This window comes from Neodiprion virginianus, chromosome 4, assembly GCF_021901495.1.
Source record: "Neodiprion virginianus isolate iyNeoVirg1 chromosome 4, iyNeoVirg1.1, whole genome shotgun sequence".
Taxonomy (NCBI): Eukaryota; Metazoa; Arthropoda; class Insecta; order Hymenoptera; family Diprionidae; genus Neodiprion; species Neodiprion virginianus.
In genome coordinates this window covers 38,095,294-38,113,217 of record NC_060880.1, presented here as the reverse complement: position 1 = coordinate 38,113,217, position 17,924 = coordinate 38,095,294, and the positions used below count along the sequence as shown (strand labels likewise).

General features: G+C 35.2%; 3 protein-coding genes across 5 annotated transcripts in view; 2 read left to right on the top strand and 1 right to left on the bottom strand.

Moving 5' to 3' along the window:
• Positions 1–21: 21 nt before the first annotated feature.
• Positions 22–13,734, top strand: LOC124303943 (zinc finger MYND domain-containing protein 11). 2 transcript variants are annotated; one of them, XM_046761817.1, is made up of 9 exons: positions 22–219; positions 3,893–4,303; positions 4,543–4,873; positions 5,020–5,333; positions 5,581–5,610; positions 6,048–6,419; positions 6,491–6,670; positions 10,482–10,664; positions 10,762–13,734. In XM_046761817.1, the coding sequence occupies exons 2-9, from the start codon at positions 3,908–3,910 to the stop codon at positions 10,882–10,884; spliced, it is 1,929 nt and encodes a 642-aa protein (XP_046617773.1). In that variant the 5' UTR covers positions 22–219; positions 3,893–3,907; the 3' UTR covers positions 10,885–13,734. The 2 variants fall into 2 exon arrangements, with proteins under 2 accessions (XP_046617773.1, XP_046617774.1); XM_046761818.1 differs by lacking the exon at positions 5,581–5,610.
• On the bottom strand, positions 13,108–15,752 carry LOC124303952 (protein LZIC-like). Of its 2 annotated transcripts, none has more exons than XM_046761831.1 (4): positions 15,608–15,752; positions 14,955–15,126; positions 14,677–14,812; positions 13,108–14,584 (listed from the first exon to the last, which is right to left on the bottom strand). In XM_046761831.1, the coding sequence occupies exons 2-4, from the start codon at positions 15,053–15,055 to the stop codon at positions 14,222–14,224; spliced, it is 600 nt and encodes a 199-aa protein (XP_046617787.1). In that variant the 5' UTR covers positions 15,056–15,126; positions 15,608–15,752; the 3' UTR covers positions 13,108–14,221. The 2 variants fall into 2 exon arrangements, with proteins under 2 accessions (XP_046617787.1, XP_046617788.1); XM_046761832.1 differs by having other exon boundaries at positions 14,955–15,084; positions 15,608–15,749.
• A 311-nt stretch (positions 15,753–16,063) lies between these two features.
• The window catches only part of LOC124303938 (eukaryotic translation initiation factor 4 gamma 1-like), a 65,721-nt gene continuing 63,860 nt past the window's right edge, over positions 16,064–17,924 (top strand). The window contains exon 1 of the mRNA XM_046761805.1: positions 16,064–17,197. Coding sequence (XP_046617761.1) covers positions 16,987–17,197 — 211 coding nt within the window. The 5' untranslated portion in view covers positions 16,064–16,986. The remainder of the gene's footprint in view (positions 17,198–17,924) is intronic.

Below are 17,924 nucleotides of genomic sequence, written 5' to 3'. Positions count from 1 at the left end.
GCGCAACTTTTAGGTTAGCCGTGACGTCTACGTCTCCATTAGTTTGTTCGTGTTCTGTCGAACGTGAGTTTATTTACGGTTTCACGGATAACTTTACCCTCCTGAAAATATTAATATGAAACAGGAGTTGCAAAAATTTTCGCACAACTCAACCTGACCTTAAAATCAATGATTAATCGAACTCTAAAAATCGTTTGATCGTTCGACGCAGGAGTTGTGGTAAGTAAATTTTCATTTATGTAGTGTAATTTTTTTATCTTTTTATTTAGTTCACCTACTTGCCTTTTACTTACTGTCGTCGATATTTGCAAGCTTTGATAACAAATTTCGATCAATCAATTTTTATATTATTTCGCATAGACGGACGCTTATCATTATAAACTCGCGTAGCGAATTTTCGCAAATAATCATGCATGGCATTGAAATATAAATTCGCGATGAAAATTTTTCATGAATTTCTTTATTTATCTGAATATACATTTATTTCTCACATCTTATAGCTGTTCAAATAATTATTCAGATGTAACTACTCACATATTTTACATCTTTATGATCAGACTGAAAGGTAACAATGAAATTTTGCTTACGTAATGTGTCTAAAATCTTCGCTGTTGAAGTATATACATTAAATTTGATCGTATTTAATATCATTACAGTACATCTGTACAATTTTTTCAATATAATCGTAATACCCCGAATAGTTGCCATATCACGCTACACGAAGCTGAGATACACTTACCTTATTAATGTAAATATCAAATTTCTTTTAATGATGCTAGAAAGCCAAGATATTCCACCAGGTATATAGACAAATTAGTAGTAAATTAAGTTTAAAATATTAATACTGTTATTATTTTATGTTAGTTTATACAAATTACTAACACAACTTACGTTGCTTGGGTAAAATACATTACGACTAGTTATAGGTGCTAGGAAGGATGCTGTTCTCCTTCACAAACATTTGATCACCTGAATTTTTATTAATTTTTGCTATACTGACGTTCAGATAATTCTTAACAATACCAAAAGACACGCCTAGTAAATACAAAATATCGACTAGCCACCCAGGCGTTGAACTGCATAAAAATACCTTACTAAGTATCTCTATAAAGGCAGGCGTCCACATCAATATACTCAAGATCAAAGTTTTTTTCAAAATACCAAACAGCATCTGCACGCTCTTTATCTCGTGCATAACGTTTTTATAACCAGTTTCCTCATTTTTTTGCATTTCTGAATCGAAGCCTAGTTGTTGGACACTTTGTATAGCTGCACTGCGATCAGATTGAATAATATTTGACTGCTGAATAACTTTAAGATTCTCTAAGCCACTTGAACTCTCCCCTAAATCGTTATTCATTGTACCAGATTCATCTCCAAACCACCCAGGTTTCAGTGGATCTTTGTTAACTAAAGTTTCATCTGAAACCAATGTTCGTTTGGTGACCGGAGAAGCCTTCCAATTTTTTTTGTCAGTTCTATCAATTTTGTCCAAGATATTATTGCACGCATACATAGCACGAGTCTGCAAAATAACGGAAATGAACAGTGGTGTGAAATAAATTAAAAATAGAAGAATCAACAGGTGTACTTTAAGAAATTTCATAGACAACAAACAGCGCTCATCCATGTACACCGGTACTTGCAACATCTGTTTGCCCTCATTCTTTGCGTAAAAATTTTCCACAGTCTTTTTATCTTCACTGATACTCCTTGCGTTTGGGTTCAGTGCAGAAATTTCCACCTCATTGTCGCTGAATTGTTTATGAAACAAGCCAGTATCGAATTTCACGCGATTTACCTCATAATTATCATGCGAGTTTCCTGTTTGTGCTTTCACTTCAACTTGTTTAACGGTGTCACGAATCCGTTTGATAATATCTGGGTAGATTTGGCCGTTCAACTTTCTCTCTATATTTTTATCAATTTCATGTGTTGTAGTTTTATTTCCGTATGTAGCCGCTTTGTATCCAGCTGTTTGGTTCTCATTTTTATCTTGATCTTCGTTTGTCGAAGTGTTAATGGATGCTTGTATATCTTTATTCCTTGTTAATGTGTCTGCAGCAATTATTTCCCGATAAATTAAATCTTCTGGTTTCATTTTTGTGATCAGGGGTATTAATTTTGAAGTTACCCTGTTTTTGTTTACGAGCACTTCATCGAAAACTTTCGAATCTATAGCTCCAAGTACTTCCGGAGATGTTGTGATCAAGTCGCTGTTATTATTAGACTCGCATTCGTAGTTTTTATAAATTTCAGGATATTTACTATCCAATGTCTCCTGTATATTAGCCAGTTTTTCGAGTATTTCATTCTCATTGCTTTTTATTCCCTGTGTCAAATTTGTTACTGCTACATATTTCGTGATATTCCACGGTTTGAAATTCTCAGAGTACTTCATTTCACTTGTCTTATTGCAAGTTTTCTTCAACACCGATTCAAGTACATTGCGGACTCTAAGTACGACCTCGTCAATCTTTTCAGAATGTGGATAAGAACTCATAACTGTGTCAGGGTCATCGACTTCAAAATATCCACTTGATTCACTGTAGTTCTCTTCGTGGTATACCACTGACTCAACGTTACCTGAGTTAGTTTCATAACATGATTCTAGCGGAAAATTTACTTTGAAAACACATTCCATCTCACTTAATTCACGCACTTTATCCATATCTTGACCTCGAGAAAAATACAATATAGCTGTTACCAATGCTGGAATGAGCCACTGTACAGTTAATCCAAATCCGGTGAATTTGGACTTGTTATTACCGTTCTTAGTAGTATTTTCCATGTCTGCAATATTGATAACAGTTTCTTGTGCTTCGTTATCCACCTCTGGAGCTTTGGAGATAGCATTCGAATCCTCTTGCACACGGAGATTTTTTTTTCGCAAGCCAAGATTAGCTGGTTCATGACCGTTATCGTTGCTGGAATTTTGTGACATTCTTATTAAACTTGAGCATCTTTTGTTAATGCAAGATATTCCACTGCTGCATTGCATTGAATAGATTAGAAGTGAAATAAATGCGTTTGCAAATGGCACTAGAAACATTGCATAATGCATTAAAACGTGTTGAAACACGCACTTTGGTGCGGTTCCATTTATATCTTGACTAGCAAGCCAAGAGTCGTCGTACTTGTAAGAAAATCTCATGCACGTTTCGTTCTGACGTAGTTCCTTTTGTTCTTGATGTGAAAATAGTTGACGATCAGATATTTCTTCCTCAACACTCATTGTTGGATCTTGTTCAAAATTATTCAACGGTATTGACTGATTTAGGAGTAATATTATCGATGTTACTACAGAAATTAACGTGTCCGATGTGGAGAGAATGTGTAACGGGGTCTTGAGAATGTCTTTGAAACAGCCGATTTTAAGCAAAAAAATCAACGCTATGCAGCCTGATAGCAACAGACTGTAGCCCGCAAAACCCAATACCATTGTGTGCATGTTGACAATTGATTACTTATATAGTTATTTAACTATGAATTATTGCTCACATTTTTGTTGTCGAAATAACTTTTTAGACAGAAAATTAGGCCCTTTTCATAGAAAAACTGAATTCCCTCTTTGTTCACTGGTTCAACAGTAATAATTTCAAAGCCTTTCTGTAACAGACTGAGTCTTGACGAGTAAAGCATGAGGGTATGAGATTACCAAATGCAGGAATATGAGGGTCAGTTTATTATCAAAACAAATCTAGGCTCAATCGTAACTGTACTGTGTAAAATATAGGGGCTTGCTCACCGCCCAATCTATACGGACGAACTATGGGAGGAATAGAAATGTCCATTTTCTACATTCGTTGAGTCTGGGCTGTTGATTTTTGAAAATGAGAAACCTCCGTCTATATGTTTGAACTGACGTTTTAATCGGCCTATGTTTCAACAGTGAAAAATCGTCAGCATGGCTGAACGTCGTCGGACAGATCCAGTGGTCACCCAGCGTATTTGGGATAGCATAAAGTTCATTGTACATCAAAGAACTTTGCCAAACGAGGAACGAGTCAGGCGCCACATAGCTCGGATGTATGGAAAGTCCGAGCAAACTGTACAAGAGGATTTAAACAATGCAGTCAAAGATGGGCTTGTTCAGCTGAAAAAAGTCGCTAATAAAAATGGTGTCGAACAAGAGAGCTATAGGATTCCTGTTGAATTAGTTGAGACTGATGGACACGACTGGTACTGTTATAAATGCCAAAGAGCAGGAGTGGTCGAATGTTGCCAAAAATGCCACAGAGTATTCCACAAGGAATGCCACGTCCCAGAAAATCTCGAATTAAAATACTGTAATTTTTGTGAAGTATGTTTGCCTTATTATATTTTGCACATCGCAGACATTTCATATGTTCATTGGTTACAAATATATCTCAGTATCATTAAGTTAGATCTGATTCTAACAAAAAATAGCTCTTGACTATTTTGTAAATTTTTTGTACATGTGAACTCTAAAATGACGATTAAATGTAACGTACCACAGATCTAAATATATTTAAAAAATTTTAAAGTGCAAAGGAGTTTTAAAAGTTTGTTTCATTACAGAAAATAAACAATGACGTATTCGGTGACAAATCCGACTTGAATCATATACTTAACTTTACGTGTGGTCACTTAAAAGCAAAGTTACCACCAGAGATTACAAATCGAACGATTGTTTTTGATAATACGCCGGTTGTCACACCATCAGGTGGCTTCTCAGGGCCAACTTGGGTTAGTGAGGGAGAGGATTCTTGGCGTCCAGGAATATTGATCAAGAATCACATGGACTTGGCTATCATGGATAAAAAAACAAAACGTAAAGAATATAACAACCTTGCGGAATTTGAGACCGACGCGCATAATATAATGCATAATATAATCGTGTATCATGGAGGTAAGCAAAAATTGGCTTCAATCTGAAGATTTTCTCTTTGAAAACTTTTCACCTTAAGAAGCAGACTTGGATGTCGTGCAAACTTTAACTTCCATAAGTATTCCAAAATAACTTTAGCGTTAAAAGCATTAATTTTTTTGCTTCAGAAAGTAGTGCGATAGGCGAAATGGGCATTACAATGTACCAGGATTGCTGCTACGATCTACAAGAGATTCGTCGCTGTGCCGATTGCTATCGAATATCTAATGAAAAATCTGAGAAATTATGGTTTTGTACACCTTGCAACCCACCGCATCAACTTGTTTATGCAAAACAGAAGGGATATCCGTACTGGCCAGCCAAAGTAATGCAAATAAACAACGACGTGTATGATGTGCGATTTTTTGGCGGCCATCATATGAGGGCAAACATTGAGAAGATTTTCATACGCCCGATAACGGTCAATTTAAACACACTGCAGGTGATACTAACACATTATTATAGATTAGCACTCAAAATTATTCATCTCCTTTCTGTGATATATTTAAATTTAAAAATTCAGAGTTTTAATTGCGATGCTGAGCAGAATCACTGATTCCCAGCATAACGCCTACTGACTATATTCTCTGATATGAATTATCATAATTATGCAATAGTATGAATTGTATCATAGTTAAAACGCAATGACTAGTACCATATTTGATTTTCAATTACTCTTCACGTCGCAGTCAGAGAAAGGAAAATGGAAGGAAATTAAGGTATGACATCAGAATTCAATCACAATGATTGTGTTATCTATTAAATAGCTGACACACCTCTTTGTTTTTATAAATTTTCAACATTCTACAAACAGCATTGACACATATTAAATAATTATACTTTCCTCCTGGTCTGTTCGATATTTTATTTTAAAACACGTTGGTGGTACCAAATTTCAATAAAACATTTCGAAATCGTATTCAAGTTCAATTTATTATCGTAATTTGTTATTTAAAGCATGACTAGCTCTATTTTATTAGATCATCCAGGTTTTAGGCATGCAAGAATTTGTGCGTTATTAAATAGATTTAATAACTTATGATTTTTTTAACGATAGACTTCCTTCGATATTACTCATATCAATACACAAAAAGGTGAAGTTAAAGATGTGGGTGTTTGCTTATCTGAAATTAATACATGTTTTTTTTTTCTGTAGATCAAAAGATCGGCAGCCTGGAACCGGGCATTCGAGGAATTGAAACGCCACAAAACTTTACTTGCTCAGCTAGCAAAGTCTGAAACAAAAGATGCTGAACTTTCGGATGATGAAAATGGTGTCAAACCAGCAAAAATTCGTCACATAGAATCACCAGGACTGAATAGCTCGAAAAACTCCACTTCGAGCAAGTCGATGACCATTTTCAAAGACTTAAGAGTAAAGGTAGAACGTTTGAGTACTGAGGGTCGTTCGGACATGCAATCTACTTCCGGAGAACTTGAAGAAAAATTGAAGAAATCAACGAGTAGAACGGCCAGTGAGGAGCGAAAAGCTACACCTGGAAGCAGGAAAACGAGTGAAGAAAGACAAGTACGATCAAACTTTGTCTATTTTTTCTGACTTGTACTTTTGGCTCGATGAAATACCAATTTCTTCTACAGGTGCCGTTCTTGGCTGTTGCTGAAGATGAACCAGCCAGAGAAATATGCAGCACTTGTCCGCAAGGCTTGAAAAAGGAAGGATCACAAGAAGATATGGTTACATCAAGTTCTCAAGAGCCAAGATCCAAATGTGTACTTGTTCAAACTGAACAAATACAATCAGAAGTTCTTCCAGCTAAGGTAAGAGTACTTTTGATTTTTAAATAATCGATTTACCTCATTATCAGATAATGTGAAGATTTCGTGACCCTTGAATTTTCTTAAATATGTGGAAGGATTCGTCTGAGAGGGTCAGAGAATTTGACCATGCGTGGTTGCATGTTTATATTTTTATTTAGCGACGTTCCGGCGGGCCCAGCCAGCCGTCATCAGGTTATCTGTATTGATGAGGTTTGAATTTCGTGACTGTGTTTCTTGTATGATTAAATTTTCGTTGGTATTAACAGTCAATGATGACAAGATGCAATTCATGGAATGATGCTTTTATTTACGACGTTTCGGCAGGACCCCGCCTGCCATCATCAGGTTTCTTAAAAAAATATTATACAGAGAATTACAAAAATTAGCTAATTTGAATTTAACATATTTTACAATTTGAACTTTCGATTAAAAATTTTTAATACATAAATGCCATTATTTGTTATAGTAGTTATGTTGTCATAAATTAATAAAATATTATACACTCACATTTTCAGACATTCCTTAGCTTAACAGTTGCTTCTTAGATGGAGTTATAGAAGGAGGTGAACTATCCGTCTGTCAAATTGACTTGCTTAATGTTAGTTATCATAACAATGATATAATGTCATATATTTATCTGTGTGATTGTTATTATACTGGACACTTTGTTTACATGACCTTTTACAACGTATGTTTTTTGCGATATTATAAAATGTCTACGTAAATGTGACTTAGGTTTTCGAAGTCTGTTCTTTTGTTTACAGTATCATTTGTTGATATGTGTATCATTTCTTTTATAATTCTTTTGTGCCAGTTTTTCTCTCTATCTAATATTATTACATATTCAAAGTTGAACTCATCAAGACATTATTATCACAAAGGCAGATAAAGGTAATATCTCTGTCATTATGGACAGAGAAGAGTATACCCAAAAAACTAATGAAATACTCAATGATACCAATGCATATAAAAAATGTAAGGACTGACCAATATAATAGAAAAACAAACTAACGATATAATCAATAACATAGCGAAAAAGGGAGGAATTTGTGACCCGACACGTAGAATGCTTAAAACACATAACGCATTACCACCAAAAATATATTTTCTACCTAAGATACATAAAAAAGATTATCCACTTAGACCGATTGTCTCAAACATTAACTCACCCACGTATAAGATATTAAAAGTATGTGCAGGAATCTCATCTAACATCATAGGCAACACTGAATACCATGTTAAAGATTCTTGGTCCTTCGCTAAAGAAATAAGAGGACTTAACATCTCTAATGATCTCTCTCTTTTATAGCTAGATGTATCATCCCTGTATACAAATATTCCAACCAATTTAGTGATAGCCATTATTAGGAAAAACTGGGTGCTCATATCAAAACACACTGCCTTTCCAAAAACAGAATTCATCCAAGCTGTGGATATATGCTTAAACTCCACATATTTTACACATGAGAACAGTTTTTATAGACAAATCTATGGTGTTGCCATGGGGTCACCCATCAGCCCTGTTGCAGCTAATCTGGTCATGGAAACTCTAGAACAGTCAGTCATAAACTCCTTACCCTTCAAATTAACATCTTATAAGAGATACGTTGATGATATCATTACATGCGTACACAATATATGATAATATTCAAAAACTAGTCGATGCATTTAATTCATATCATCCACGCATCAATTTCACACACGAGTTAGAAGATAATAACAGAATTAGCTTCCTAGGCATGTTAATAATTAATCATGAGGGAACAATACAAACGGATTGGTATCACAAAAAAACCTGGTCAGCTAGATACATAAATTTCCACTCACACCATCCACTACAATACAAAAAAAGTGTCACGATAGGTTTACTAGATCGAAGCATTGCACTTTCAAATGGACAGTTTAGGAAAAAAAATCTAAAACTAGTACGCGAAACATTAAAGAAAAACGGCTATCCTAACAAACTGATTAGACACTTACACAAAGAAAGAATTGATAAAGATTACAATAGTTTTAACGTTGGTTATTGTGAAAACATCAAAGATAAATGTGTAGGTTCAATTCCATATATTGAAGGTCTATCGCAGAACATAAAAACTACTATGCGAAAAGAAAACATTAATGTGTCATATAAAATCACCAACTCTTTAAATAATTTATTCACATGTTTAAAATCTAAAACACCAAAGCTCGAACAAACTAATATCATCTATAAGATTAATTGCACAGATAGCCAAAAATGTTACGTAGGCCAATGTTGACAACATTTAAAAAAAAGGATCGCAAATCACAAATATGACATCAAAACACATGATCCAGAAAAATCGGCATTAGCGTATCACGCATTAGTTGAAGGACATAAGTTCAACTTTGAATATGTAATAATATTAGATAGAGAGAAAAACTGGCACAAAAGAATTATAAAAGAAATGATACACATATCAACAAATGATACTGTAAACAAAAGAACAGACTTCGAAAACCTAAGTCACATTTACGTAGACATTTTATAATATCGCAAAAAACATACGTTGTAAAAGGTCATGTAAACAAAGTGTCCAGTATAATAACAATCACACAGATAAATATATGACATTATATCATTGTTATGATAACTAACATTAAGCAAGTCAATTTGACAGACGGATAGTTCACCTCCTTCTATAACTCCATCTAAGAAGCAACTGTTAAGCTAAGGAATGTCTGAAAATGTGAGTGTATAATATTTTATTAATTTATGACAACATAACTACTATAACAAATAATGGCATTTATGTATTAAAAATTTTTAATCGAAAGTTCAAATTGTAAAATATGTTAAATTCAAATTAGCTAATTTTTGTAATTCTCTGTATAATATTTTTTTAAGAAACCTGATGATGGCAGGCGGGGTCCTGCCGAAACGTCGTAAATAAAAGCATCATTCCATGAATTGCATCTTGTCATCATTGACTGTTATCTTTATTACAAAACAAAAAGTAAAAAAAAAAAACAAAATATTTTTAATACATTAAGGTAAAAACAAAAAAAAGAAAAAGAAATTTTTTAATGCTAAATAAAGTAAGAAAAAACAAACAAAACTAAATATAATAATGAAGAAAATTGACGTGAGGTCACAATTGGATTAAGGCAGTTTTACCGCATGCTATTTTGGAGGTAGAATTTGAAAATGTACAATATATATAGTGTAAATTATGTTGTGTACAAATTTAGCTACTTATTAAAATTATAACATAATAAGTCGAAAAACCAAGGAAAAACAGAGTGTATCTACAGGTAGAAAGATGTTTTGACTTACTTATAGTGACGTTCCTAAATGTGCATGGCTAATATTCATTTTGAACTTGACTGTTAAGGAAACAATATGGTGTCACCTTCGAGATTAAGTATTATGGAGGTGACTGATTGAAATTGGCTAAACAAAGTTTTTTCGATTTTTTTAAATCACATTCGAGTATAAATGACTAAGATTTTGAATGTCAGTTCTTCTGTTTACAGTGTTGTTCTTAGAAATGTGTATCATTTCCTTAATTAGTCTCTTATGCCAATGTTTCTCTTCATCAACTATGTTTACATTGTCGAAATTAAAAACATGTCCTTTTGTTAAGGTGTGATGAGCTAGAGCAGATTTATCAGGATCAACAGATTTTATATCGTATTTATGATTCACTATGCGTTTTTTTAAATGTTGAGAGGATTGGCCCACGTAACATTTCTCACAGTTTTTGCACTAGATTTTACAAACCACGTCAGTATGATCAGAATCGTAAATACGATATAAAATCTGTTGAAACAATGAAAATTCTTCAAGGTAAAAAGAGGTCGCAGGACCTCTGATCAGCCAATGACGACGGCATTAGAAAAGTTACGACGAGAATTGGAGTTGGACAAATGCAAAGAATTGGAAAAACTTCAAGCAGAGCATGCTAAAGAAATACGTCAATTGACTGATAAACATCAGCAAGTCGTATCAGAGATAAAAAAGAAGCAATGGGTAATTATTCAGATTTAAAGAATACCACTTTAATACTAATTATTTTTAGCATTTTTTCAAGTTCACAAGTGCAAGCAATGACTCGAAATTCTTTCAGTGCTACAACTGTGAAGCAGAAGCAATATATCATTGTTGCTGGAATACGGCTTACTGCAGTATCGAATGTCAACAATTCCATTGGCAGCGTGAACATAAAAGAGTTTGCAGACGCAAACGCTAAACTTTTCAGCTATTTTAAGCAAGTACAAAAAATGTTTAAGGCTTTAAAAAGCTGGTTAAAATGACTTTGGTTGATAATTGCCCTTTTTATTATTTGGGCTCCTGTTCCCTTAAAAGGTAAAAAGCCATTATACGCACCGAATTCTATAAAGTAGCTAATTTATGCATTGATACAGTAACAGCTTGTAAATTTATTCCATGTTCGAATTATTCTTTATGTGCAATACCTATAGAAATCTATTAGACGTCCTACTCTATCTAGTAGACGACTACAATACGTCCTAAAAAATCAATAATTATTATATTATATTCGGATTGAATTGATCTACCAAAAAATCTAAACGCATCAGCATTATGTTTTTTCAACACTATATTAATTAATAAAATATGAAATCATTATCCTATGAGAAACAGACTTTTGAGGGACACTTTTGTGGACTAAATTTCTGAATTATTAATAAGCTGTTTTTCCTAGGTACATGCGACCTCGCATGAAGAAAAACTCTCTGTTCTTGAAGCTTTTCATTTCATCTTGACATACTGATTTCATATAGTGTAAAAGTTCCTCATATTACCGAAATTATACTTGCTTTGAAACTCTTTCAAAGCAAGGGAGTAATTGTCTTAGGTCTTTGTAAACAACGAGCAATATGTGAATGTTTGAATGAGTCGAAGATCAGTTATAAATAGCCCACGTATTCCCCGGAATATCATAAAAGAACAGAATTTACATTCGTTATTTTTCTACGAATATTTGAGTAGTGTATATCGGAAGGTGATATAGCTGAAGTTCAAATACCTTATTCATTCGTCAGTCATACAAATCCTAGGCAGATGCTTTTTGCAGCTTGAATTACTTTTAATTAACTGTTGTTGTTCTTTCACTATTATCAGCGTTACAATCATCATCTTTCTTGATTAACAAAGAGAGAAATTCTATTCTCTACCCACATATATTTTAAAAGAATCGAAACCGGTTGGTAGTTATAAAAATTCACAAAAATCTTTTGTGGCCTTGTCAGTATTTTTACTACTATAATATACTACTCTTGTCTATGGGAATAATTATACACATATCTTCGTTCATTATAAGAATTATTATGAAACAATACGTAAGCAATCATATAATTTAAAACCACTCCAATAAAGGGTTTGTCACAAAACAGTAGCATCTATGAAGTCAAAAACATGAACCCAATCAACATATACGTTTTTGCAAATGGCAGACGTTGAGTCTGGCGAATATTTTTCACACCTATTTTTGAACTTTAATAAAAGTTTGTTGTTTCATTTGTTACATATGATCAGTACTTGCTCAGATTTCATTTGAACGAGCGTATATTAAAAACTTGATCTACTACAGCAAACCTGTGGATTAAATCTTTACCTATTCTGTAGGTATTTTTGAGAGTAAGATCATTCATGTTTCACAATGAGTGATAACTAGATTTCAATCTAAGAACAAGTCATCTTACTAGTGAAACATTCTAATTTTCCGGGAACTTGGAATCTGTTGTTACAATAATGCACCCTAATCGCACTATAATGGGAGCCCAAAATCGCCTTCACTTTAGTTTGCTCATTACCGGTAGAAACGGTTTGTGTTGATCAAAAACGATCCGCGAATTTCAGTTTAAACCTGTTCTTGATTATACAATATACCGTTATTTCTTAATCTGTAATCTAATCGATATTATTTAAGGTGAAAATGATATAATTAATCATTATGTTAATATTAAATATCTTTTATAAATATTATTAGGTCACAAAAAAAAGGTAGGAAAGAGGAATAAAAATTTATTCAAAAGTCAAATGGTTCTTATAGTACTCACAACAAATTTATAACTCATTGTAAGTGATCAGGATGACCCTGCGTAATTTAAATCCTGATCACTTATGGGTCATGCCCTGCCAAGTCACTGAGTCGCCGACCTTGACAGTTTTTGATTTGGCTGATTTTTTTCATATACTTAAACTTGGTTCAGCAAGTCTTCTGTGCGTAGTTCAGAGTGCTGAAGATTCTTACTCTGCATAATTGGTGCTGATACAAAAAAAAATTTCCAAAGTCACACGACAGTGCCTATCTGAAATACTATTCATACAAACTTTCATTCAAATTCATACAAATCTCTTATTAGCTTATGAATTTCCAGAAACCTGTCAAGATGAACTGTATAGAGAGTAGAAGAAATTTGAAGTATTTGACATGACAGGTTTTTTTTTCTCAATTTATACACGAATGGTTTTTGATGGGTATTCCGGTATGAGAAAAAGAATTAACCAAATGAAAAATAATCAATATCGGAATTTTGGTAATTTGGCATGGGAAATTTCTTACACGTTATTGTAGAATCAAATCTGTATACACTTTAAAAAGTTGGCATGAAAGAGAATACATAAAGCGTTGAATTTGCAATCAGTTCTAAACAAATTGAACACGCATTTTGAATATTTGGCAAAGTAGAAAGTATTTATTTCCATCCATCATTGGGGATTCCGTTAGTATTCGTTTGATTGCCAGTTAAATAACTTAATTATAATGTTATACAGTTACACTTTCATCACACTTGTTGGACATGTGTATTCTTTATAAAGTTAATAAAGCTGCTGGGTAAAAAAATTTTAATAATATGTAGAATATATTAATATTTATTTACATTTTACATAAGTATGGTTTGATTATCCGATATAGATATTATATTGAAGTGTGTTTTTGCATACCTATATAATGGTACTTCCAAGTATATATTGCAAAGTGATTCAAAACCTCACTTACTGTTAATATGTGTTGTATGTCCAAGTTATAAACTATATAAACTATGAAGTAAATTCTAAAACCTGCAGAAAAAAACACATGGCAGCTGAGAAAAAAAGGAAAAGTTGGAGTTTTGGCTTCGACTCAACTTCAGCAAGATATTAAGTAAATCAACTCAAAATCTATCTATTATTTATACGAATTCCAAGGACTGGAAATGGCATTTAAACCTTTTTTTAATGTACCCTTTACATCACGGTATATGTTTTGACTTTTCTTGTATAGAAAAAACCGCCTCTATGGCATTATTACATGCAGCCTCACCAAACCTAATATAATAGAAAAACGTATGAATTATAAAACATGATATTCCATGGAATAGTTGTAACGATGTAGTCATGAACTGGTTCAATCTGCATAAAAATAATATGCAAATGTAGTCAAATAGTATAAGCATATATATAATATGTAGATTTTTGAATAATTTGACAATAAAAGTGAAACTGGGTTGTAATAATCTCATAGTATTCTTATAAGATTCGAAATTTCCGAAATCACAACCGATGTTAGCTAAGCGTCAGTTTCAACCGACGGCATGTTTCCAAGTACTTTCATTAGCTCTGACTTCTTCTCCAGCAAGCGCGACAGCAATCTTTCCTTTGGGACTTTTCTCATCTATTTGAACAAAATTATAATGCGCTGCTGATTCTGGGGATAATTTTTCGACCAGCTGTAATTCGGATTGATTCAGTTTTTCCCCCAACTGTCTCAAGGCGCTGAGTATTTCCCCGCGCTGTCTATCGCTTGCTTCTTTGCTTAGCTTTCCAAGCTTAGCGTCACGTTCAACTTGGTACAAACGTTCTCTCAACTGTGCCGGTTCGCGTTTACCAAACATTCTGATAACCGCAGGGGTTTGAAAGGCTGCGCTGATCGCAGCTTGGGTTGCCTACAATTAAACGTTGTATTTTATACTAAGCGAGTTATTTCTTTGGACAGTCATATTTATTACAAGACGTGTGAAAGGTAAAACTTGATTACCAGCTGCATCGCTCCCAGATCATTTACAAGCGTCATATCTCCAGATATCATTCGTTGTAGACTTTCGTTAAAATCTTTGAGCTGATCCATTGTTTCAGCTTTAGTTTCATTGTAGTCTGCTTCGTCCAACTCGCTCCTATAAGTGAGAGTAATAATCATGTAGAAAACTGGTCGGAATAATTTTTTTTCACAAAGCAATAAAGCTGTAATCAACATGCCGGCTCAATGGAAATTTTTTGTTAGCAAAACAATAACCGTCACCTGACACAAATATTTACCGGCACTCTTCCAAATCTTCTAACTGTTGCACAAGTCTATCCAACTGTTCCTCGAGGTTTTTTCGCAATCTTTCAGTCTCTGCTTTACCGTGGGACGTCATAGTATGGCCTTTGTGGATTTTGGCTGAAACTCGGGACGATTTCAAAATGCGTTGCGGCGCATTACAACTTGCTAAAAGAGGTTATGTTACAAAAACACGATTATCGGAGATTCTCGGTTCGTTTTGAGTATGCAATTGTTCGTTCTAGAATACGTTGACTGTAAGCTTTGGTTTGCAACGACGTAGACTGCGTATTTTACGCGTTAACTTAATTGGCACAAATCTATACCGATACTCGACAAAGTGAATCGTTTACGCGTGCCGTTAGATCCAACCAATCATCTTGCCTTACAGGGGAACGGGGCATATATGTATAGGTATATATATGTAACTCGTTTGTTATTGTTTTACACAAGTGCGATGCAGTTGGTCATAAAAATATTATTCTTGTCGAGATTGGATGTGTACGCAAGGTGCGTAATTAATTTTTGTACTTTTATATTATTCTTATCAGTCAAGTGACGATTTTTTTCAATATACATATACATACGCAAGACGTTAAAATTCTCGAAGTGGGAAAGGATAATTATCTCGACTCAACCTAACGCTTACAATTTCTGAAGCGTCATTTTTCGCCGTTTCTCTATTTCCGCAGAAAGTAAGTGCATTTCCGAGTTCAGTGCCGCGAACCAATGAACACATAGTTGAACCTCTATGGCCCACGTTCACTGATTAGTGATGTGTGTGTAGTACAGTCTAGAGAGCATATACTATTGGTGGGAGGGAGCTACCCATCCTATCGCCTTGACGATAATCCAGCCGACGTGATGAGAGAGAGAGGTATATACACTAGGTACTCCGTCTCTCTCATTCTGCATTTGATTGGCTGAAAGGAAACGTATCGACCAATCAGGCGTAGAGCGAGGGAGACAGATTATAACCAACATATACCTCACTCTCACTCACTCCGTTCCACTTTCTTTACACGCGAAGCTACCTCAGTAGTATATGCTCTAAGAGTACAGTGCAAAAGGTTCAGTAGCAGAGAATAGAGCAGAATAGAATGAACTGAGGTGACGTGTTCTATCCGAGGGCAGTCGCTCTATTCGATTCTCAACTTTCGTTATTTTCTACTTGTGTGAATTTATCCGAAGATAGAAACAAATAAGAATCGACTGATAGTGGGGACCGCGAAAGTCTATTTCCCGCGTGTTTTCTACGGTGCTCGGCGCATTTCCGTAGTAAGCCGAAGAAAGCCGATGTGAAACGAACGATTCGAGACACGCTAATAGTTCGAGACTCTAGAGTCGCCGCTGGTTGCTTGATGCAAGTGAAGTTTTTTTTTTGTTAAAACAAGCTAACCCGACTGGACATTACTCAAGCGTAAACGCGAGATATAAATCACGCAAATAATCGCGCCGCCGTGAATAGTGATGCACGCTTAAACGATAGCAGTGCCGAGTTTCGGAATAACCGGTCAAGTGAGAATCCTCGCGGAGCACGTCACGACACAACGAAAACGCGTGATCAGCAGCCTGGCTGGAAATTAAGGAACCGAGAGGGTGGCGGTGGCGAATTTTCGGGGTTAAATCAGCGCGTGTCGTTCCCATGACCGCGTGTGAATTATTCTCTGGTATTCAGACGGCCGTCAAGCCTCTGGGTGGATCCTCGAATTATCCGATGCAGAACTAGTTACGCAGCCAAAGGGGCAAGCAATTCATTCAATATTTACGAACCGCAGCTCGGTGGCAGCGATAATTCGTGCAGCTTCACGCGACGATAGAACGAGCGAGAGGAAGCAAGATAAAGAAAGAGAGAGGTAGGAAAAGAGAGAGAGAGAAGAGAAAAAGAGAGAACGCAACGTCTTTACATCAGGTCTCATTTCTCAATTGATAAATTCGGAAAAATCAAGTCCCTATGAGGACTACAGCGGGCCGTGCAACGCTAGGTTTGAAGATTACGGAACGAGCAAAAGGAGGCGATCTCCTGCGATGAGCATGCCGGCTAAAGGGAAGCATCAACACTTGTCCCATCACCATCAGCAGCATCATCAACAACAACAACAACAACAACAACAACAACAACAACAACATCAGCAACATCATCCCCCGTCGCAACACGTAGTCAATCAATCCGTCGTCCAGCATCCGCCGCCAGCCTACACGGCTGTTGTGGCTAACAATCAACGCTTCGCACCGCATGGTGAGTCACATTAATTGAATAACTCCTATCTTATTGAATGAACATTGAATACCACAGCCGCGTTTCACATTCCTTTCGGTTTGGTTGGTAGCTATGTTTTCAGGTTATGTTTAAGGCCTGAGCGCGTTGCGCCGCTCATCTTTTTTTTCTTCTTCTGCTCGGTTTTCGCATTCGCTAATTGTAAGATATTATCATCGCCGTTTTATTCCAGAATTTATTATCCGTGACGTGCGACCGTCGCATTCGACTTCGCGTCGAGCGTGTTTTTCGACTCGTTTTTAGGTTAGGATTAAGTGAGGTTACGTTGGGCGGCACGACGCTACGCGAATCCGCAAAAATTGTTGCGCATCGCGATTCTTCGATAATCTTCCGGGTTTTACCCGCCGCTTGTTCGCAACTTCTAGCCGGATAGATTACTCTGTTAGTACTTCGGAGAAACCGTTTCTTTTTTTCCCCCCCCCCCCTTTTTCATCTGTTGAAAAAATTTTTCCTCGACTTTTGTCCCATTTTATCTTGACGGATACCGCATTATTTTTAATTATACATTAATTGAACGCATTTTTTCCTCCTCGTTACGTGGAACACCAAGCCAAGTCGTTTTATGTACATATGTACACATTCATAATATTTAAACAATACCCATCCTATCCGAACTGTTGAAAATTCATTTAAAACTCCAGGAATTATCACGAAGTAATTAAAAATCTGGTGATAACTACGTCATACG